Source organism: Sorghum bicolor, chromosome 10, assembly GCF_000003195.3.
Source record: "Sorghum bicolor cultivar BTx623 chromosome 10, Sorghum_bicolor_NCBIv3, whole genome shotgun sequence".
Taxonomy (NCBI): Eukaryota; Viridiplantae; Streptophyta; class Magnoliopsida; order Poales; family Poaceae; genus Sorghum; species Sorghum bicolor.
In genome coordinates, this window is record NC_012879.2 from 59527839 (window position 1) to 59550053 (window position 22215).

The 22215-nt window shown below is 41.7% G+C and overlaps 4 protein-coding genes across 8 annotated transcripts; 2 read left to right on the forward strand and 2 right to left on the reverse strand.

The window, feature by feature from the left end:
- LOC8064960 (probable isoprenylcysteine alpha-carbonyl methylesterase ICMEL1) lies at positions 366–12565 on the reverse strand. 3 transcript variants are annotated; one of them, XM_021449497.1, is made up of 12 exons: positions 11782–12556; positions 11378–11454; positions 11154–11223; positions 11000–11080; positions 10792–10866; positions 10609–10710; positions 10280–10420; positions 9634–9699; positions 9403–9546; positions 9085–9175; positions 8766–8912; positions 366–510 (listed from the first exon to the last, which is right to left on the reverse strand). In XM_021449497.1, the coding sequence occupies exons 1-12, from the start codon at positions 12306–12308 to the stop codon at positions 436–438; spliced, it is 1596 nt and encodes a 531-aa protein (XP_021305172.1). In that variant the 5' UTR covers positions 12309–12556; the 3' UTR covers positions 366–435. The 3 variants fall into 3 exon arrangements, 2 of the variants coding, with proteins under 2 accessions (XP_021305172.1, XP_021305173.1); XM_021449498.1 differs by lacking the exon at positions 366–510 and having other exon boundaries at positions 8482–8912; positions 11782–12542; XR_002448478.1 differs by lacking the exons at positions 366–510; positions 8766–8912 and having other exon boundaries at positions 9627–9699; positions 11782–12565.
- On the forward strand, positions 4394–6772 carry LOC8064959. Its single transcript, XM_021449208.1, has 3 exons — positions 4394–5110; positions 6298–6407; positions 6569–6772. The coding sequence occupies exons 1-3, from the start codon at positions 4471–4473 to the stop codon at positions 6770–6772; spliced, it is 954 nt and encodes a 317-aa protein (XP_021304883.1). The 5' UTR covers positions 4394–4470.
- LOC8065599 lies at positions 12684–14585 on the reverse strand. The gene is made up of 4 exons (XM_002438943.2): positions 14354–14585; positions 13953–14043; positions 13589–13856; positions 12684–13167 (listed from the first exon to the last, which is right to left on the reverse strand). Exons 2-4 carry the CDS (start codon positions 14034–14036, stop codon positions 12980–12982), a joined length of 540 nt encoding a protein of 179 aa, XP_002438988.1. The 5' UTR covers positions 14037–14043; positions 14354–14585; the 3' UTR covers positions 12684–12979.
- LOC8065600 (type 2 DNA topoisomerase 6 subunit B-like) lies at positions 14716–21711 on the forward strand. 3 transcript variants are annotated; one of them, XR_002448114.1, is made up of 12 exons: positions 14716–14930; positions 15024–15135; positions 15251–15334; positions 15884–15910; positions 16605–16713; positions 16793–16874; positions 17545–17565; positions 18597–18790; positions 19749–19890; positions 20191–20270; positions 20537–20644; positions 21205–21344. XR_002448114.1 is itself a non-coding variant. In XM_021448656.1 (12 exons), exons 1-12 carry the CDS (start codon positions 14889–14891, stop codon positions 21508–21510), a joined length of 1437 nt encoding a protein of 478 aa, XP_021304331.1. In that variant the 5' UTR covers positions 14716–14888; the 3' UTR covers positions 21511–21711. The 3 variants fall into 3 exon arrangements, 2 of the variants coding, with proteins under 2 accessions (XP_021304331.1, XP_021304332.1); XM_021448656.1 differs by having other exon boundaries at positions 20191–20384; positions 20521–20644; positions 21205–21711; XM_021448657.1 differs by having other exon boundaries at positions 20517–20644.

Here is a 22215-nt window from a genome sequence, read left to right on the forward strand (position 1 = left end):
AACCCTGGCAGAAAAGCAAGCTAGTCGAAGCAACAGACCAAGGAAATCAGATTTCAACTACATCTGATAGCATCACTGAAGTAGGCATAAAGAGCTTCATCCATTGCGAGATTGCCTCCTTCACGTTCCCGAGACGTTCTCTGTCTTACTCTTGTTGTTTAGTTTATCCAAAAATAAAAAAAAATTTTAATATTTCCTGTCACATCGAATCTTACGGCACATGCATGGAGCATTAAATATAGATGAAAACAAAAACTAATTACACAGTTTGCCTGTAAATCACGAGACGAATTTTTAAAGCCTAGTTACTTCATGATTAGACAATATTTATTAAATAAAAACGAAAGTGTTATAATGTCAAAATCCAAAAAAAAATTAGATCTAAACAAGGCATAAGAATAGACTATTTTTGCAGCAATGATAAGACAATATGCATCACGTCAGTTGGGGCTTTAGGAAGCTTTTTTTTTTCCGATGGCCATCTTGTTGTCCAAAGCGCCCAAGTAAAACCTGCAAACAAGAACATAAGAAGTCTAGCCGGTAGTGGCCCCTTACCTTGTAGTCACTCTTCAGAAAACCATTCAATGAGTTTGATATATTCGATAAGTGAAAGACTATTTTGATGATATCCCAAAGGAGTTTAGCCAAAGCACAGCAAAAGAAGACGTGATCGATGATTTATAATTCTCCACAAAGACAACATTATCTGTTCTTTTCCATCCTCTCTTTTACAAGACTCATAGGTGCCTATAATTTGTTATTGAACATTTGCCATAAGAAAATTTTGATTGTTTAGAGGAATCCTACAGTTCCAAATATACCTGGTCACCCTATTGGTGATAAATCTATACAAAGACTTAGTAGAGAACATTCTACTCTCGAGGGCAAGTTACCACTCAAGCCGATGGTGATGGCAGAGCAAAGTTGAAGTCATCGTTGAAGATGGTTGTGGGACCTAGGGAGAAGGTTTGGTTGAGCGAAGATGATGATGACAAGCCCCTAGGCTGAAGGTAGCTGGGTAAAGTTGAAGTTGACGCCGAAGTAGACAAGCAAGGATGGTGATGATGTCGATGAATTCTTGAGCAAAAAGTGATATTGAGGAATTGACAGTAACCACCAAAGGTGAGCCCCTTGTACCGAGCAAGATGGCAAGGCAGTGCGTTGATGGTGCCAAAGGTGACGATGAATCCTTGATCCGAACATGATGTCGAGGTGATGGCGAAATCATCGACAAAGTAGACTAGGGAGCCCCTTGCGTCAAGAGAGATGGTGATGTGGTGTTGTCAATGATACTAGAGGCGAGGTCGAGGAGTTGACGAAGTCATCGATGAAGTAGACTGGCAAGCCCCTTGAGTCAAGTGAGATTGTGACACGATGTTGTCGCAAAGATGCTCGAGGCGACTATGGACCCTCGATCCGAATGTGAGGTCGAGGCGTTAATGAAGTCATGGATGAAGTAGGTTGGTGAGCCCCCTGCATCAAGTGAGATGGTGATGCGATGTTGTCAATGATACCAAAGGTGCCAATGAATCCTCAACCAAGCGTGATGTCATGGTTTTGATGTAGTCATCACCGCAGCTAGCGAGCCCCTTGCACCGAGCAAGATGGCAAGGTAGTGATGTTGATGTCACCAATGTCGATGGTGGAGGCCCTTGCCAAAGTGTTGGTGAAGGTGGAGTCGGTGTCAGAGCCCTCGCTGAAGTGTTGGTGAAGTTGAAGTCAATATCGCCGAGGTCGGTGGAATAGCCCCTCGTACGAAGTCTTGGCTAAGGTGAAGTCGATGTCACCGAGGTCGATGGAGGATCCTCTCGCCAAAGTGTTGGTGAAGATGAGGTCAATGTCGCCAAGGTTAGTGGTGAAGCCCCTTGTCAAAGTGTTGATGAAGGTGAAATCAATGTGGCCAAGGTCAATGGCATAGCCCCTTGGCAAAGTGTTGGCAAAAGTGAAGTCAATGTCACCGAGGTCGATGGTGAAGCCCCTCGCCGAAGTGTTGGCGAAGGTGAAGTCGATGTCATCAACGTCGATGGCGAAGCCCCTCACCGAAGTGTTGCCGAAAATGAAGTCAATGTCACGCGAGGTAGATGGTGGAGCCCCTTGCTAAAGTGTTGGTGAAGGTGAAGTTGACACATCTGGCAAGCCCCTTGAGCCGAAAGTGATGGTGTTATTACTCATGTAGTTGAAGCTCGTGTTTTTCTTTTATTTTCCGCTGGGCAAGGAATTTCCCTTGTAGTCACAAAAATGACCTGCAAGGGAATCTTATATTGTGGTGGTGAACCATTTTAAAGTGGCTAAGATTCTCGAGAGAAGCATTCGACTTGCTTTACATTGCAAAAAGTTGCATACAAATGAGCAGCCTTGCAAAACAAAGTTGTTTGCATATTCAATTTCATCGAGGGATCTTATGTTGTAGTGAGCCCCTCACGTGGTTGTTTGTGAGAGGCTTAGTTTTTCAGAGGGCAAAGTGAGGTTTGGTGGTGGCGAACCTCGCGTGGTTGATACTGAGGGTGCTCAGTTTGTGACCTCCCTCTTTGTGCTCCTTTATTTTTGGAGGACGATGTAAGGTTTGGTTGTGCTGAACTCTTCTGTGTGGTTTGTTAGCGAGGGTGCTCAATTTGCAACCTCCCTCTTCATTCTCCTTTGTCTTTTATAGGGCGAAGTGAGGTTTGGTTGTGGTGAACGACCCGCATGGTTGTTAGTGAGAGTGTTCAATTTATGACCTCCCTCTTTGTCATTCTTTGTTTTTCGGAGAGCGAAGTGAGGTTTGGTATGCAACATGCTCATGCAATGTGATAGTATGATGAATGAATATGTTTGATGTATTTATGGGAAATACTTGCACAAAAATAAAGTGCAAAGGTGAGCCAAGCATAGTGAAAATATGATATATTTTAAGGCACAGATAAATGAGTGAGAGGCAAGACGGATGATTTGATCCCTACAAAATCAATCGAAATTGAAAAGAGGTTCATTTATTATGGATTAGCCTATATAAATATTTTAATAATTTGTAACCACATAAAAGTTATGGGGTGTTATCGAAGGTACAATAATCGTGTAAGCCAGCTTATATTGCAAAGCTTCGACACATAGGACATAAAGAAGTCCAAAGCATGAGATACGCGAAGGTATGGTCGGTTCGACGAACATGATATGATGTTGAGTTAGTATAGTAAGTTTTGTGTAGTAAACAATTCATTACCTTGAATGAATGATGTATGGAGACCTACATCGATATTGCCCTTCCAGGCATAGGTTAGCGTAGCTACTGTATGAGTAAATTGCACTGCAAGTCCTTAAACTATTGGGCGATTCCCAGATGGGTCCTTCAACTAAAAAACGTACCATCTACGTCCTGGATCTATATTTTGCAGTCACCAACAGTCCAAGACTTGCCACGATAGCCCCAACAGCCTATGTGGACAAGCCAGCCTGGCTAATGGGCATGCCCATTTTGCTAAGACCCCCTTATCAATCCTGGCTCCTATCCTCTCTCTCCTCTCCCGTCGCCTCTCTCCCTATCTCTGTCTCTGCTCTAGGACGGAGCCGCCGGCCTCCTCCCCCAAGCTTGCCGCCACCTCGGAGCTCTGCTGTGTTCCCGCACCGACGCATTGAGGGGAGTGAGGTCTGCTGGGGGTTTTGCCCCGCCGCATCCAGTGGAGTGTGGTGCGGCGCGGCACCATGGCTGGTCGGCGGCGACTGCAAGGGGAACCACCACCTGATTATGGTAAGTCCCGAGAAGACCTGCTATGTTCAATGTAGTTTGCGATAGTTGATTCTGGTGTCGTAGTACATGGATTTGATGTATAGATTGGGTTGTTAGGGAAAAGGACTAAACTTTAGGTTATTGGTGAATGTTTAGGGCTCGATGACAACGAGTTCTCTGTGGAAGTACATCATGGGGGATTTTTCTGTGGATCTGGAAAAAATCGGGTTTATCTAGATGGCAAGGTGGATTGGTTTGACCATATCAAAGTGCAGTACTGGCGTTTTTCTGGAATTGATGAGATCAAGTTGATGCTAGATTATGGATTTGAGAATGTCAATGTTCACTGGTTGTTGCCTGAGATGGATTTGGCTACTGGTTTGTGAATCGTAGACTCAGATACAGAAACACTCATCATGAAGCAAGTTGCGTATAAGGTTAAAAACTTTGTGTTGTACTTTGATCAGTACAATTCGCTTGATGACAATGCCTGGGAAGACATTGTGTTGAATCCAGTTGGTGCACTACCCAAAGTGTTAAGTCCTAGGAAGGTGGCACCTCAAAGAGATGATGATGTGGGCAGTGAAGGCAGTGACAGCGCTGGTAGTACAGATGGGGAATTTGTAGACAGTGACTATGAAGTTGATGATGGCGATGATGACCTATTTTATGACAATGTTGATGATGGGGTGCTTGATGAGGGTGCAGCCAAGGGCATTGTACTTAGCAAAGGGAAGAAGAGAAATGCACCATTTGGCAAAGAGAACATGCCAACAGATAAGGAATGGGATGAGTTGTCATCTGATGAGGATGAGTTGGAGTTACCAGATTCTGATGAAGAGGGTCAGGTTGGGAGGAATATGAAGACCTTCAGGCCAGAGGACATGCAGAACCCTATTTTCAAAATTGGAATGAAGTTTGCATCAGTAGAATTGCTCAGAAAGGCTATTACAGAGTATAGTATCAAACAAAGGGTGGAGATAAAGATGCCAAAGAATGACAGGACCAGAGTGAAAGCCCATTGTGATGCAGGTTGTCCTTGGTACTTATTTGCTTCTTTTGACTCAAGGATGAAGTGTTTCTTGATCAAGTCTTATGTTGGGGATCACCATTGTCAGAAGAAATGGGTGCTCAAGAAGTGTACTGCAGCATGGCTAGCTAACAAGTATGTGGACAAGTTTAGGGCTGATGAGAAGATGAGCCTGACAAATTTTGGTAGGACTGTTCAGTTGGAGCTAAACTTGACCCCATCTAGGATGAAGCTATGTAGGGCACGGAGGTTGGCGTGGAACATCATTTATGGAGATGAAGTGGAACAGTTCAACCAACTATGGAATTATGGTCATGAACTCAGGAAGACAAATCCAGGCAGTACCTTCTATCTGAACTTGCTTAGTGGGTACTTCAGTATGTGTCTTTGGATGCATGCAAAAGGGGTTTCCTCACTGGTTGTAGGCCTGTGATATGTCTAGATGGCTGCCACATCAAGACTAAGTTTGGGGGACAACTACTAACTGTTGTTGGCATAGACCCAAATGATTGTATCTTTCCTATAGCCATGGCAGTGGTAGAGGTAGAGTCCCTAGCATCATGGAAGTGGTTCCTAGAGACTCTAAAACAAGACCTTGGCATAGAAAATACCACTCCTTGGACCATAATGACAGATAAACAGAAAGGACTTATCCCTGCTGTTCAACAAATTTTCCCTGACTCAGAACACAGGTTCTGTGTTAGGCATTTGTACTCAAATTTCCAAGGCCACTTCAAAGGGGAGAACTTGAAGAATCAATTGTGGACTTGTGCTAGAGCAAGTACAGTAACAAGGTGGAACCAAGAGATGGAGAAAATGAAAGTGCTCAACAAGGATGCTTATGCCTGGTTAGAGAAGATGCCACCAAACACATGGGTAAGGGCTTTTTTCAGTGAATACCCCAAGTGTGATATTTTGTTGAACAACACTTGTGAAGTATTCAACAAGTACATCTTGGAAGCTAGAGAACTACCTATCTTGAGCATGCTACAGAAGATCAAGTCCCAACTAATGAGCAGACATTATAGTAAACAGAAAGAGTTGGCTGACAAATGGGGAGAAATGGTTATATGCCCAAAGATCAGGAAAAAGTTAGCTAGGCATGCAGAGATGTCCAACACATGCTATGTATTACCTAGTGGGAATGGAATTTTTGAAGTTCAGGACCGAGAATGGCAGTACATTGTTGATCTTAAGGGCAGGCATTGTGAATGCAGAAGGTGGGACTTGACTGGTATACCATGCAGCCATGCAATTTCATGTCTTAGGCATGAAAGAATCCCTGAAGACTCGGTGCTACCAGCCTGTTACTCCATTGAAGCATTCAAAAATGCATATAGCTGCAACATTTTTCCTTGTTCTGATAAGTCTTCTTGGGAAAAAGTTGGAGGTCCAGAAGTGCAGCCACCTAAATATGAGAAGAAGGTAGGAAGACCAAGAAAGGCAAGAAGGAGGGCAGCACATGAAGTTCAAGGTGCAAATGGTCCAAGGCTATCCAAACATGGAGTCACCATACACTGCAGACATTGTGGAGAACCTGGTCATAACTCAGCTACATGTGCAGCAAAGAAGGCAGGACTACCAGCTGTTAAGAAAACAAAAGGAGCAACTACAACTACAACTACAGCTGAGCCAGAGCAGCAACCAATTTATGAAGAAGAATATTCTCAGGAGGTGAGTCACCCTGAATCACATACCCTGCTGTCCCAAATGGAGAACCCCATGGTGTCACAACTACTAGATGAGGTACCCAACACAAGAACACTATATTCATTTCATTTCATTTCATTTCATTTGTGGTATACTACATAACTGATGAAACCAATTTTACTTAGGCTTCACAGAATCTGAGGCAAACTCCAAGCAGTCAACCCTTGCTAGACTCTCACTACATCATCTCCAATCTCCCACCAGCAAGGCATGCTCCACTTACAACAGCAACAAAGGCTGGAAGGACCAAGAAAGTGAAGAAGAACACTACTGGCTCTAGTAAGAAGACAGTGAAGGCCAAGAAAGGAAAGGGTCAATCTGGAGGGTAGGAAAGGCCAAGGAATGTGTTGCTGTTATTTTGTATAGGTCAAGCTTTTGTGCAGGAACTATAGTTTCCTTTTGCCCAGCAACTAGAGTTGCCTTTTGTCCAGCAAATATGAGTTGCCTTTTGTGCAGTGATCATATAGGGATAGATCATATGCAGCAACTTGCTGTTTTCTGACCAAAACTAGGTTGCAGTGACCACAAGTATGGTACTGCAATGACCAAAACTTGGATGTAGACACATACCTAGTTGGATGACCAACAAACTTGGATGTAATGACCACAACTGTGGTAATGGATGCTACTTCAGCTATGATATGTCACTAATATTGTCTCAGATATTCTTATCCATTTTCTATTGACTGAACCACATTGCAATTCACTGAAACCCATTGTCATGAAACACATTCTGCGTTAACAGAAACAGAGACAGAGAGAGACTACGGGAGAGGAGAAAGAGGATAGGGGCCAGGATTGATAGGGGGGTTTCAGAAAAATAGCCATGCCCATTAGCCAGGCTGGCTTGTCCACGTAGACTACTGGGGCACGTCTTGGACCGTTGGTGACTGCAAAACATAGATCCAGGACGTAGATGGTACATTTTTTAGTTGAAGGACCCATGTGGGAATCGCCCAATAGTTTAAGGACTTGCAGTGCAATTTACTCCTACTGTATTGTTTTTTACTTCCACATGAATGTATAGAATAGTAGTTGCTCGATTATGTGACAAAGGCAGGTGCATAGGTTTTGAGATGAAGTATGTATCCAGGAGAAATGTTGCCTTGTAAAGGATGGAAGACTGCCATCAAACATAGAGGTAGTTCGAACAAAGGGTTACTTTGAGTGGACAGGAATATACTCAACCTACATGTTAGCACGATGTAAATTTTATTTTTTCTGACAATTGAAAAATGCCCTAGGGCTTAAGATATGAGAGTTACATAGATCATGCATGGTGAATGCCTCGACATAAAATTAATAGTAGTATGCAAAAGGGGTTAGAACCCTGCATGTGTAGGCTAAATACAACAGAGTGATATTTTAGATATTAAGACTCTACTATGGTCCACGTGCGCAGGCTCCCATGACTCCGTCCGCACACCTTCTTCCTCCCACGCTCCCTGGCAGCCTCCTCACCCCGCTCGGCTCCCACGCTCCTCGACCACGGCCAACCCTAACCTAAGCTTCTCTCTAGATCCTCTCATACTCCGGTGGTGCATCGCCGCCTCCTCCACCTCTCGGGCTCTGGTGGCGTGCCGCCGCCTCTGCCACCACCACACTAACACAAGCTTCTCCCCTTCTTCTCCAATGTATGGCCCTATCGCTGGCACCGGCCAACTGACCTCTCCTGCCGTTGGCACCGCCCAGGTGGCGCTCCCACAGCCCCACCCTCTGCCTCTGTCTTCACCACCACCGCCGCTGGTCTAACGTCCTCTCTAGAAGCTTCCTTCTAAGTCTAGAGAGCATGGAAAGCCCCCAAAACCCTGAACGCTACAAGCTTCTTCTCTGGTGGTAGCGATAGCAGGTGAGTTCGTCTGAATTTTTTTTTTTGGCTTCAGTGTGTGCACGCCAAAGCGTCTCCACACGGGCGTGCGGAAAGAAGCATTTGGGTAGATATTATTCAATGGACGAGGGGTTATAAAATTGTGAGTGGATGAGAAAAAAGTTAATAAACCTGCAAATAGCATGGTTATTATATACTCGCAATCAAAGGTGTTAGTGCACAGACGTCACAAACTATATTATTTTGGACGACGGTTTTTTAAAGCAGTGACATGTGAGTAAACAAGGGTCACAAAGGTGTTTAAAACCTGTAGACAAGTGGACAACCTGAGTAATCAGGGAGCGACACACTTTCCTGACCCTCTTCTCAGAAGAAAGAATATTCCCGATCGCAGGATCCATTTCGCGTCAGATTGCATTCCCCTAATGTACATAATTTTACAGTTCCATCTGGTTACTATCGCAATCAAACTAGCAGCTTCAGAAAGGGCTTACTTTTCCAGCAAGCTTCAGCATAAACTCAGGAACAAGACGCCTTGCAACAGGCACGACAAGGTGCTGAGCAGAATTGTCTGGATCTTCACTGTGTATCACACTGGCGATCTCTTCGAGCATTTTATCTCTGCCACCCCGAAGAGGATCCTGTGCACAACATTAATTAATAACTGAAAAACAATTTTATGTTTGATGAATTGATTTACAATCACTTGGGACAAGAAAAAGGAGGGGTCTTCCACAAGACAGCTTTGTTCAAAATTATTATTGAATCAGAAAATGAAGAAAACCCAAATAGCACTTCTGGTACAATGACTACCTGAAGGAACAAATCAGTATGCGTCTTCCCTTCATACAGAAATAAATCTGCTTTTGCACCTTGCTGTTGTAAAGCGTCAATGAACGCTTGGCTGCATTTTTGGGTTAGTCATCAAATAAGCTTAGTGTTTCTACAACCTTGTGAAGAAGGTTTACATATTAAAGAAACAAGAGGTAACCAGTAAATTGTCCTCTGTCTCTACACAAATAATGTCTTTTTTATTTTCTTTAGTATCCTAACAGTACCGGGAATCATATAAAACAGCAAGAATATGGAATTACCATGCACCCTATGTTAAATATAAAATTTGTGACGCACCTTTCAACTGAAGGTATTGAATAATCACTTGTCCCATGGAAAAGGATGATACGAGGCAATAAAGGAACTGCAGACCTAGCAGATGATTGCATAATCATAACTTGTGGAGAGAATTTCTGGAGTGATTCTTCACCTTCCATAATACTGGAAAATATGATCAAAATAAAGTCACAATACACTCACAGGATCACGATTTTATATAGAAGACATGAATAAATACTAACAGTGAACCTGAGAAAGATGGACCGGTAAAGGCCACGTCTATGGAAATGATCAACCAAGTTAAGGAGGTTGTACCTGTAGAAATCATACACAAAAGTTCAAGCCCATTGCAATTGATCTATTTCCCCCCACAAATAAATGCTAAAGTACAGTGCTACTCCCTTCGTCCCTATTTCCCGAGAAGTCAAATATACTCATCATTAGATAGATCGCTGAATATATTTTCATAATAAACTTATTTAGAGATACAAATGTTGCTAAAATTTTCTACAAACCAAGTCAAACTTAAGAAAGTTTGATTAGCATGAATACCATAGTGACACATAAAAAGGGACAGAGGGTGTAAAAGGGTCCATAATTTATGCTGTTTTTCGAAACTTGATTGATACCTAAACATAGTATAGAAAGTTCTTATAAGTTCCCATCCCACTCACTACTGCAAAGGCTAAATTCATCAACTGAATCTAGAGTAGTCATATAATCTCTCCAGTCAGCAACGACATATATATTGCAGCCAGAAATTCTATCTAATTGGCAGAGCTACGAATATTAGAGATAAAAAAGTAGTGACACTATGCATAAATTCAAATGGAACAACCATATAGCTTTTTTTTCTGTAATCTATATACTATTCAAAGAGACATGAATGTTTTACCCGCCAGAAATACCAAAATAAGCTTTTAGCTGTGATACACTCCAAGAGGAAGTATCTTCTTCACCACATTCTCTAATGGCCTGATTTAAGAGAGCACAAGCAGCAATATGTGCACCAGCTGATTGGCCAACAAGATATATCCTGAATATGCAAGAGCAGAAGTACTTTAAATATGTCATCTCAGGACAGAGATCTATACTTTTTCATTTAGTTTTTTTTTATACACAGCACATTCCTTTAAGGAAGATAAATATTTTGGAAAAAACAAGTAAGAACTATTTCAGTTTTGTGATAGTAAGCAAATATGTACACAAGGGTAGGTTATAAACCTGCTAGGATCACCTCCATAACTTGCTATATTCTTGCAGACAAAAGCTATTCCTTGAGAAGCATCTTCTACCATGTCACCAATAGTCCCCTGAGGAAAGTTTCTGAAAACAAGGCATTTACATCCTCAGTGACTATGGCCTGAATGATTATGCTGCTTTGCATAGGAAATACATTCAGAGTACCTGTAATCAATGCATGCAACTATGATGCCTCTTTCTGCTAAGCGTCTGCCTAAAAGGGCTCCCCACCCTTTGTACCTGAGAAATATATAATTTGATACGCAGGGTCACTAAATCAAGGCAGAATCAAACTTTGCAATAGCAAGAATATCAAAAAATGGTTTGGGGGTGGGTGGGTTGGGGGGTGAAGATAGTACATACTTCCACTCACCCTATGATCCACGCTCCACCAGTCACAAATGCCACAACTGGCTTTAACCCTGTCGTACTAGTGGGAATATACAGGTCCAGTCTGCAATAAAACTTACCAAATGATTTATCAAGCAGAAATATTAGTTACGTGGTAGTAGAATCAAATGAAGTACCTGTTTCTTGGCTGATCTCCATATACAACACTTCTATGAACTTGGCTAGAGAAGAAATAATAATATACAACTGGAGTAGAGCAAAATCCATTAAGATAGTAGCACAGTTAGTTGCATTGTATGAGTTCAATTGAACAAGCTATATCACCCATGCTTTTTTCAAGAACAAAAATGAACCAAATACACAGATAATAAAACAATGACAAATCTCGAGCAATACCAACCTTGAATAAAACCTGGCATCAGCAAGAGGGTATAACAGCAGAGGGCTAGGAACTGCCGGATCCATCTGTAGCCTATCCTGCATAAATATATTTTACATGTTATTAACCGAACAAAAGCATGTAGTCACTCTCATAAAAGGCCGTCTGAACACACTTCCAATCAAATTATCTAGAAAATATCACTTAGATTGATGCTAAATATGGAATGTCACACAAATTGTCCATTTTTTCCATTTCCGCAGACAAATTTGCAATGTCATCGAGCACGTAGGTGTACCAGGAGAGAGCAAAGCACAAGTGAAACTGTGAAAGTCCAAGTAGAGGTCGCAGTAAACAAGCAAATAGCACATCGCACAACAAAGCAAGGTGCAATTAGCAGCCAGAGAAGCGGAGTTTATGCGTACCCGAGGTAGCGGAGGAGGATCAAAGTGAGCCTTGTGAGGAGGAAGGTCTCGGCGGCGGCCCGGCTGACTTCGCGGCGGAAGGAGCCGCTGCGCTGCGAGAACCGCCCGCACGCTGGCCGGCGCCGCACGCCCGCATCGGGGAGGAGCGGCGCATCCTCCGCCGGGGGCGACGCAGCAGAGGCTGATGGGGACGGCGGCGGGGTCTCCTCCCCCGCCTTGCTCGTCTGGGAGGTCCGCGCGGTGAGCTCCACCTTCATCGCGGCTAAGAGAGACTCCTGAGGCGGGGGCTCCTCCGTGGTGCGGATACTCTGATCGGAACCGGTACAAAGCTGGGAGAGCGACAGCTTCTTGTGGCCAGGCAGCAGCTCTGCCGGCCACCGAGTCAGAACCACGCTGCGGCCTGCGCCGAGGCCTCCGCCAGCGAGGGCACGGAGGCGTACGACGGTTCCGGTGCGGCGGTGCTCCGGCGGACGGCGGACAGGAAGAGGCGATTCTGCGACCAGAACGCTGACACGTGGGCCCTGCATGTCCTACGCCCACATGTCAGGGAGATAAATTTTTTTCCGAAAGATACCTCCCAGTCGACCTTGGTCGGTGCTTTTTGATTAACGGACCCGGCCCATATGACGTCTGGTCACCTTGCGCATCCTTGCACTAGTTGGACCTGCTATGGCATCTATGTAATTTTGTTTTCAAATTCCTGTGTTTTTCTTGTGAAATTCTATACGGCTCCTGTAAAATTACTGTTGGGCCTGCTATTCCATATCTTAATTTGAAAGCTGATTGGATAAATTTGCATCCACTGGTACAATTTGCAAGTTCGTTTTATCAGATAGACTTTGAAGTCTTGCCACCCGCCTTCATTTCAGTATGATGACTGCACCACTATTTCACGGCAAATAAGAATACACAACCCAACATCAGTTTGGAACAAATTTAATTACTTTAATATGTAAACCTTCTTCACAAGGTTGTAGAAACACAAAAGAAAAGGACACCTCCAATCCCCTTCAATCCCTTTTTGCTAGTGCTAACAACATGCAAGATCTTGTTTCACACAAAAGAAAAGAAATCTATACATAGCTTTGTTCAGTTTGGTGTTTGAACACCCCCAATCCCCTTCAATCCCTTTGAGAAGGGGATTAAGCGAACAAACACCAGATATCCAAGAGAGGGATTGTGGCTGAACGCTGACAACTCAACCCAACTGGTACTTCACCTCCCCGCCCTCCCGTGTCGATTTAGTTGTGTCCGTAAGGCTGACCAAAGATTTCACAGTGTCAGCACCGAATCTGCCTGCTAGGGCGCCTTTCTCGGCAATCACAAGTGATTTCTCCTTGACAAAGCTTTGCAGTTTCTTGGTATCCAAATCCAGGCGTTCTTGGTCTACACAAATCACAAAATGAAATAAGCAATTGTTAGCCAGTCATCTGTATTATCTCTAGGAACCGCCTGAATATAAATAGTTGGGGGAAATTGCTACACAAGTTTCCTTTTGCACAGAAAAATTTGAGGTTTCAACAGAATTTTCTTGGAATCTAACAAAAATGAAAGAAAACAGAAAAGAACCAAGTGTCAGCACAGACTTCTTTACATCTAAGCCTGTCAAACATATTCACTTTAACAGTTTTCATGCAAAAAAGCTACTGTACAAAGGAAATGCAAGAGTTACAACCGAAACATGATCTAACTGAATTTAATTTCAATATCGAAAGAAGAGGCTTTCTCGATGTATCTATTGGACCAACTCTACATCAGTAATAATTTCGAATGAACTGATTATCATGAACAAGGTTCTGGAGCATACCTTTCTCCACAACAGTGTGTGCCACATGAAATGGAACACGGGCAAAAATATCGGATCCAGGAAACATTAGCCAAGTATGTTCCTTGGGATCATGATCTCCACAAGTTGGGCATATCTCCTTTATCAGCTGCTTGCCAGAGCTTCCTTCCACCTCTTTCATTATGACCTCAAAGGGAGATGGCACACTAGTCTTGGTCGTCCTAGCTTGTTTCCGGAGGGCCGTCAGCGCCTCCCTGTTACCATTTCTTATCTTATCATTTTCCACCAACTGATAGCAACAGAGATTAACAAATCAGAAGAGTAATACTGAGACAGTCATCTGGTATGAACAAGGCAAGCCAATAACAAATTAGCACATATGAACCTGATGCCTAGCCAGAAGAACTTTTTCTGCATCAGTCTCAATATCAACCAGAGCCTCTTGAAGCTGCTTCATGTTGGGATCCATTATAGAGCTGAAAAAATAATGTTAATCTTCTTTTTTATTATGACAGTAAATTACAGTAAAAGAACACGACTATCCTCATATTGTACACTAGCAGTATGTTTATATATCTTAAAGTGTCATACAAAATCTTCAGTCTCAAGTGCAGCTATTCGTCTGCTATGATCAAAGGTAGAGAGAGGTACACAGTTCTGAAACCTGACACAGTAAGTAAAGAAATTTGCTTGCACAAAAGTAGCACACCAGGTGAGGTAGCATCAGAATTCTCCTTGTTACAATACATTGACTACATTGTTCCTGCCTCCTGGAGGGACACGTACCAGTTGTTCACCAGCTCGTCTTCCTCTTGCCAGTCCAATCCACCTGGCTCTGGCTCACCAGGAAACGAACGCCGGCACCCCAAGAAGGATGCGCGGCGGCCCGACCGCGTGGAGCGCCTCCGGCAGGCTCCGGCAGAGCGGCACGGCCGCACCCCGTCCACTGGGAGCCAATCTAGGGTTTCAGGTCTCCAAGACTAGCAGAGGGAGGGGAAATTTGCATTGGGCTGCACATGCAGCTCTCTTGGATTGGAGCAGCAGATCCCTCGACCTGCCGAGCTCGCCAGCGCCAAATGGACTGGGCCGACCTTCCCTGTATTGGGCTTTACCATCGGCCTATCTACCGCAATTCGTTCAGACGTTCACGGCCCATCCCGATTGTCCGTCCCCTCGGTCGGGCAGAGCGGCGAGGTTGGGGCGCGCCGAGACGACGGTTGGACGGCGGCAGGATTCCGGCGACCGGCTCAACGACCCGCTGCTTCCTGTTCGGAATCTGCTCCGCCAGCCGAAGCACCCGGGGTTCTCCCTCAACCTCACCATGGCGTCCACCTCCTCTCCCCACCGGAAGTTGCTCCACTCCGTAAACCTCTCTCTCCCCCGCTAACCCCCTCCCATTTCCGATCCCAATTCCAGACTACACCTCCTAACAAAATTTTCCGCGCCTCTATTTCAGCTGGTGTACTGGGCGGTGCAGCGCTGCCGGATGTCGGAGTCGCCGTGCCGGCTCACGGTCTCCCTCAAGCGCCCCGCCGAACTCGCTAGCTCCTCGCCGCTGCGCGTCTCCGGTAATGTAGCCTGCGGCGACGTTCCATCCTTAATTCCGATTATTATGTCCGGACGAGCGTCGCGCCCTCAAGTTTTAGTTTATTTACCGCTTAAACATTTGGTGAACTGTTGCAGTTTCGGACACTGGGGTGGGGAGCAAACTGGAGGAGTTCCTGGAGCTAGACGCCCTGGCGCGTGAGACTCCCGTGGAGAAATGGGGTATGATCAATGTGGTGCTCACCTGCTCTTGCAGATTGCGCTCTGATGTTTGGAAAACTATCTCTAGTTACTAGTAGGAAGTTGAGTTTGTTGGTGTGGTTGTGTGTTCAAACCACCTAGGTTAAGTCCTTCAAGCAAATTTGATCGTCTGTTTTATTCTTAATATTAATATATAATAAAGCCACCTAATTACTCCTAGATTGGTCTATTTGTTTTAATGAATAAGTAATGTCACCATTAAGTTTTCTCCACAATCAACATCTCTGTTACAATATGCTAGAGAATGGAGACCGCCTAAGAGACGTGGATGTGATTAGTGATTATGTCATTGGCATTTGTTTATAATAACGTTACATCCGGAATTAAAGATTGTCCGATGGTAAGGTGGTCAAATGTTCTTCACTGACACTTGCCTTCACGGTCATAGTTTTAAGTGAGTCTTCGATGGAGTACCAACTTTGGTGTGACAATGACTTGGGCAACAGAAATGGAATATTTCTTGTTTTTGTTCATCTTCCTCTGTCTTATGTGGTTTCTATCTGCTTGCAGATGGCACACTCTTAATCACAACTACTGGTATGTTTTCTGTTTCACTGCAATCTGCATGATATCATTTAGTGTTCTGTTTGTGTTATGAATATCAGCTGATGTGAAGGAGTGAAGGACTGTACTAGGAGTTCATTAATTTTAGCTATTCTAAATTGTTTGGTTGGTTGTGCTGGTTCTCTTCTTCTCAACAGAACAGGTTGGTATCTTGAGAATTCACCTGACCAAAAAAAAAAAAAACTGTGGAACTTGATCGCAATTGTAACAAACAGATATATGGAATCCTATAAAGATGGGAGCATTCTATGATCAGACTCTCACCATGATTCTCTGAAATTTGCTCTTACCTTGATTTCCTCACTGCTTTCATTTGTTATCCATGCTTCCTTTTTTTTTTCTCTTAATCTGTTCTCTTCCTTTGTGATGTAGTTTCCTTTACAGTTTCTCTTAATTTGCAAGTGCTAAACCCCCAAACACAAAGAATTATACAGTAGAAGAGTACATCAAAGTTTTCTGCTACCTACTTATATCTATTTAGATGACTGAATTATTAGCAGTTTAGCACGCTTTTCTTGGGTGTACAAGTTGGTACCACAATCTCTATCAATTGCATATACAATGCACGTAAAAGGCAAAAATATATCTGAGAAGGTTGTTTTTTTTTTCATTTGTGATATTATGAATACAATCATTGATAATTTCTTGCCTATATACCATTCTGTAGGAATCAATGATGAAGCCATTTATCGTTATCAAATTAATCTTCAAGAAGAGATATCAAGTGCAAGATTCAGCAAGCTGGCTACCACATACAAAAATAATGCACGATTCAGGTAGGCTGTATGTTGTTAGTTTGATGTCACCAAATGAATACCTTGATTGATTAAATCATGGATATGTTTGTCAACACAGTGGAACTGAAGTCTGCCTTTGTCTCTCAAATGATGCTGACGTTGATGATTTTATATTATGGTTGGTTGGCTTCTTCAGAAAGGTTTCCGTTTGCCATATCTATTTACCTGCTTAACCTTAGCGAAAGGCCAAAAGCATGGTCAGAATTTCCATTGTTAACTATTGAAACCAGCTTTTCTATGACTTGTATCATCTTCCATCAGGATTGGTTTGCCAAACATCTGGAAGTATCACATTGTTTCATCTTTTTGATGTGCTAATACTTAGACTAGAAATTGCATGTCTAGAGGCTTAGTAAAGATTGTTCGTTACAAATTCATATGTTAACATTGACTGAAAGAGGGAAATTAGTTTGATGCCTGTTTTCAAATTATGAGATATTATATTAGTTTTCCACTGCAAAATAATCTGTTTCCATCACCTTTCACCTAGAAGAGAAGTTACTTATTGTGTCTAAATTAGGCACTACAAAAATAAATGATGAATCTATTGAAGTTTAAGTTTATTAAAAATGATTTATGATACCATCAAGATCAACTGACACCATGAGTGGTCTCTCCCTTCTTTGAAATAGATATTACATGCAACAGTTTTTTAAACCCATGTTAAATCCTAGTTAATAACTCTTTGTACATATCCTTATCCTTCATTCCATCTACCCAGGAACAATGCTTTATATGAACTAATTTAGTTTTTAACCTTTAATCAATGAGCAGCTGTCTGAAACTGTTTTTTTTTCTTAACGTATGCAGATACAAGTCATAAGAGCAGCAGTAAGTATATCTGAACTGTTATCTTTCCTCAAGATGGAAGTGTAGTATTTTGCACTCTTTCATTTTCAATGTTCCTTTGCAGCTTAAATGGCTCATTGTCTACTCTAATGTGATCACAGATTTTACTTATTCTTAACCCCTTCAGTCTTTAGTTGTTGCATCTTTGACTCACATACTTTTCTGCTAAAAAAAGGACTAATACAGTAGCATTAACAGTGCTGTCTTATGTGTATTATCTTATGTTTTTATTTCTTATTCAAAGGGCTAAGTTAGTTTAGTTGCCTTCTAGCATATTTATCTTACTTTTTTGTATTGGTTGATCAAACAATAGTAAATTTAATGCCATCCAGACCTTAAAAGTATCAAACACACAGATTCTTTTTTTTTTTTTTTTGAAAATCAAGATTCATTATACCTATTCAGTGTTCACTTTGTGAGGCTTAGTTTTATTACAGTTCTTTATGTATTTGTACTTTTAGGTATGGTTCATTAATTTTTGGTAGTAAGTAGGATATAAAGCATAAACTTTATTGTTTTTGTACGGGTATGTCTCATTGTCTACGCTAATGTGATCTCAGATTTTACTTATTATTTTTTTGGTAGTCAGTGTTTATGATGCAATGGCAAAACAACATGATCCTAGAAGTTGAAACCTCCTAGATATGAAAGAACATGAATACATTTAGACTACAACATAGATAGTTGATCAGAAGTGCATTGGCCATGGATATATTAGTTTTAACAAGTGTCCTGGTAAACAGTAATAGACTAGTAGGTGTATATATGTCCTTGGGCTGATTAACTGAAACGAAAAAAAAAATAACAGGTCTAAAAGTGATTGTCATTTTTCAGCAGTCGGTCACATTACATTTGATGTGAGTGTGACATTTAACTTGAATTGGTTGTGGCATATTTTCAGTTTTGCTTGTTGAGTATCAAGGACGCATGTAACTTGATAATCTCTGTTTTGCCTCCTTTTTTTCTTAGGCTGACAAGTTAAGTTCCTGTTTGGCTGTTTATTTTGTCCTTAGAATTTAGCATGTGAGCTCTTTGTTGAGCAAACAGGCAATGCTGATTCCAGAAATGCCTGTCTAACACAAGATTCTGATGATGTGCATCATTCTGTTACGGCATCAAGTATTGACCAGCTAGTTTCTGGTCTTAAAGACTACACACTCTTCCATGGAAACCCTTGCGACAAGTGTGGTGCGTGCTTATTGAATAGGTAAAATAACCTTTCCATCATGACTGTCTTACATTTTTCTCGTACTACTACGCTGCTAAGATAATTTTATTCTTTCCTGGAGGCATCTAGGTAGGGGTTGTGCTAATTTTGATTAGCTTGTGTCCCTGTGCTGAGCTTACCAGTGTTCTGTTTATAATTACTTCTAGTCTTTACTCCAAAAGAAATGTTTTTAAACCACATTTGTCATTTCTGCTATCTGTCTTTATTTGACTATTTCGTCAATAGTTTATCATTATTCATTAGTATTCATTTTTTAGCTTTTTTTTCTTGAACTCACAATTTACAAAGCTAAATGATATTCCTGGAGTCTCTTCTCCATGTTCGTTGGAATTTGTTGTTGATAAATCTTGTTATTAAGCAGATCACCTTTTTTCATTTATTCTTAAATGAATTCAGTTCTTATGTTTCTTTTTCTTTCTTCAGGTCCATTGACATCGTGAGTTGTGTCTTAGGTAGAGCCCTATGAGAGAAAGCTAACGAAGAATCACTGCTAAAATATGTTAGCATTTGTTGATTGTAGCATGATTTGTGTTTAAGACATAAATGTTCACACTTGATATTACAAAACTTTTGCATCTTCATTTCCTATATTTGCTGATATGAGCCTATGAGGTTCCTTTAGTCAAACAAACAACTAAAAACCATGAGAAAAATTTTTATGGCCCCCCACATGCAACTGCATCCCATGCCTTGCTGCGTATTTGCCCATTTCCTAATTGCCCAACCCCATTCTCTCTCGGCCTTTCTAGCATGCGTGTGCTAAGCTCCTATGTCCAAACCTTTATGTAGTCTGGTCTGTTATCACTATATTCGCCCATTGTCATGCTAATAAACACTTGTGTATCATCTAATTATGGTCTTATGCATCCTCACGGCAGGTTGTTGTGCTGCCATAATATGATTAGTAAGTTTTACTTTTTCTTCCTTCTTACTTCAGAGATCTTCTAAAGATTGGAACTGGAGCAGCAAACCATGTAGACAGAAGAAAATCTAAAGGACTGCATGTTGAAGTAGTCATAGTGATTGCACACACTGCATCTGATTTGACTTGTTGTATGGTAAATTGCCCGGCCACACAGGTTTGAACCACAAAGTTTTCAGCTATACATTTTCATTTCCTGAATAGTTGTTTCTTCTAGGCCCTAGCGCTTGGCTGGGTACCAAATTCAGGTTGAAGGCGGCACATTCCCCATGCCAAGACAATCTTATTATGCTTTGACAATGGAAAATGACTTGTTCATTTGATTTATAACTTGCTTACTAACAATATAATAACTCATGAGACACATTCTTTCTTGTGTCCAGTGATATTAGAGGAGTTAAGCACAATTCAACTGAGAGCTGATAGTTTATGCCATTGTTGGTTGCAACAATTGCAGGTTTTGTACTATGAAGATTTTGTACCTTGTCAGATATCGCAGTCCTCTTTTGATATGTTGATGAGCACAGATTGGCAAAGGTATGGTTTCAAGTTAAAAGGAGGTTTGATGGGTGATGAAGGAAATGCTGTTCTTGAGTGGGATAACATGACATTTGCTCGTATTGATATTGCCATTCACACTTACCATGAATGATATCCAGTTTTCACACTGTGCACTGCATACACTTTTTGTTTTTGGACATTCACAAGTCTTTTCTTGTTTCAATGAAAGCCTCAATTTATATGTAAAAGGTGGATTTTCTGTCTATCCTTGACTTTCTCTAGTCACTGCTATGCAAGAACAGCAGGGATCTCAACAAGACAGATACCTTGTGAGGAAGGCACTCAAATCTGCTCTCTCTCACTTGAAAGCAGATCATGCAGGAGATTTTCTTAGTTGCCACGGCCAGAGGGTATGTGCCTTCTACATATTTTTTAGTTTTTCACTACTATTAACTAACTTATTTCAGTATGTTTTTTTTGGACTGAAGAAATTGTGTTGCTATTTGGGTAGAAGCTAAGGCTAAAATGCAGCATGACATGATAATAAACACCATATGTTCAATCATGAAAAGAATATCATAAGGTGTAGTACATGTTCAGATGTACGACTTCAGCAGTTTGCCTACACCTCTCCACGTTTGCATATCATAGTCTTTAATAAGGGTTTAAGCTTTGAAATTTCTCAGCAGACCCTTGCACCCCAATTCGTAACTTCGTTGTGAATTCTGTCACTTTCATTCAAACTGTCGTACTGGTTTTATCCACAGAACAAAGCATGAATTCCAGTTCTGTGCATTTTTGGACTGCCTGAGCCCTGTATTATAGAGCTGCAGCTTCCTAGGCTCAAACTACACTCTTGGAGTGTTCTCTATCGCTAGCTCAATGTTTGTATTGTTAGGTGGATTTTTTTTCTTGTTGATCCTATTCTTATGATGGCAACTAATACATCTTGCTCACTATGTCATTTCAGGTTCGTGAATACGTTCCTGACCTTGCAGAATCAATTGCTGGGCTGATCTTGTCATCCACCGATGAGGAGTTCCAAGACGAATGCATTGCACTTCTTGGGCTAGTTGGGCTAGGCTCGGAACGGGACATCTCGGAAAGAGCAGTTCAATCGTCAATCTCTGAAAAGATGATCCGTATCATAGAGATGAATGACACCAAGGAGAATGCAGAGGACAACGTGCCTTATCTGTTCGAATGCGAGAAGCTGGAAGAAGATAGCGAGCTGGACGAAGAAGATGGAGATGAAGACATGGCTTTCGGTTTCTAGTATTGTTTCAGTATAGCCCACACTCCAGTAAATCCGCTCGCTGAACTAGAGGTTGTTTAAGTAGGAGTTAACGCGGCTGCTACGTCAATATTTAGAAAATGTAAATGCAGAAATTGGATGATTAAACGGAATATAATTGCAGCCTTTGCAGAATTTTTGTATTTTAATTAAACTAATAATGTTGGTGCTTTTTTTAAGAAATTAGAGATCACGCCTGAGTAAGGTCACGGAAGTCTCTCTAAGGCCCGTTCGGTTAGGACTTTTTCCGGCAAGAATAGTTTCTGGTGAAGATCTAGCTATACAAATTGCACAGCTATCTTTGGTGGGATTGGTTCCGGGGCTTGAATCCCTAGGAACCGAACGGAGCCTAGGGAACGGAGCCTACGTTAGAAGTGAAGCTTCTTCTTTATGTTAGCTTCTTCTTTATGTTTTGATGAAGAAACCATATTATTTCATCTGTAATATTTTTTCACAATCCATTTTTTTTCCCTTCAGACTAGTGTGGTTTTCTTTTTTTTATTTGTTTGTGAAAAGCAAAAGCGTGGTTTTCGTGAAATGGAGGAAAATAAATCTGTAAACTATATAAATAATACTCCTATAAAAGATGTTTGCTGTTGAGGAGTAACAAAAAAAAATGTTATAGACTGCTGTATCTGACGTTTTTTTTTTTGAAAGTATCACAGTTTTTTTAAGAAAAAAAACGTT

What these genes read in the sequence shown, in the direction of transcription:
- LOC8064959 (XM_021449208.1), top strand. Translation starts at nt 4,471, where the DNA reads ATGCCAACAGATAAGGAATGGGATGAGTTGTCATCTGATGAGGATGAG. An exon ending in CTTGCTTAGTGGGTACTTCA is followed by an intron (nt 5,111 to 6,297) that starts GTATGTGTCTTT and finishes CTACATGTGCAG; the next exon opens with CAAAGAAGGCAGGACTACCA. An exon ending in AAGAAGAATATTCTCAGGAG is followed by an intron (nt 6,408 to 6,568) that starts GTGAGTCACCCT and finishes AATTTTACTTAG; the next exon opens with GCTTCACAGAATCTGAGGCA.
- LOC8064960 (XM_021449497.1), bottom strand. Translation starts at nt 12,308, where the DNA reads ATGCAGGGCCCACGTGTCAGCGTTCTGGTCGCAGAATCGCCTCTTCCT. An exon ending in GATGCCAGGTTTTATTCAAG is followed by an intron (nt 11,224 to 11,377) that starts GTTGGTATTGCT and finishes GCTCTACTCCAG; the next exon opens with TTGTATATTATTATTTCTTC. An exon ending in TGCTGAAGCTTGCTGGAAAA is followed by an intron (nt 511 to 8,765) that starts GTAAGCCCTTTC and finishes TCTTGTTTGCAG; the next exon opens with GTTTTACTTGGGCGCTTTGG.
- LOC8065599 (XM_002438943.2), bottom strand. Translation starts at nt 14,036, where the DNA reads ATGGATCCCAACATGAAGCAGCTTCAAGAGGCTCTGGTTGATATTGAG. An exon ending in TTCTTCTGGCTAGGCATCAG is followed by an intron (nt 13,857 to 13,952) that starts GTTCATATGTGC and finishes TGTTGCTATCAG; the next exon opens with TTGGTGGAAAATGATAAGAT. An exon ending in ACACACTGTTGTGGAGAAAG is followed by an intron (nt 13,168 to 13,588) that starts GTATGCTCCAGA and finishes TGATTTGTGTAG; the next exon opens with ACCAAGAACGCCTGGATTTG.
- LOC8065600 (XM_021448656.1), top strand. Translation starts at nt 14,889, where the DNA reads ATGGCGTCCACCTCCTCTCCCCACCGGAAGTTGCTCCACTCC. An exon ending in TAAATTGCCCGGCCACACAG is followed by an intron (nt 19,891 to 20,190) that starts GTTTGAACCACA and finishes CAACAATTGCAG; the next exon opens with GTTTTGTACTATGAAGATTT. An exon ending in ATTCACACTTACCATGAATG is followed by an intron (nt 20,385 to 20,520) that starts ATATCCAGTTTT and finishes TTCTCTAGTCAC; the next exon opens with TGCTATGCAAGAACAGCAGG.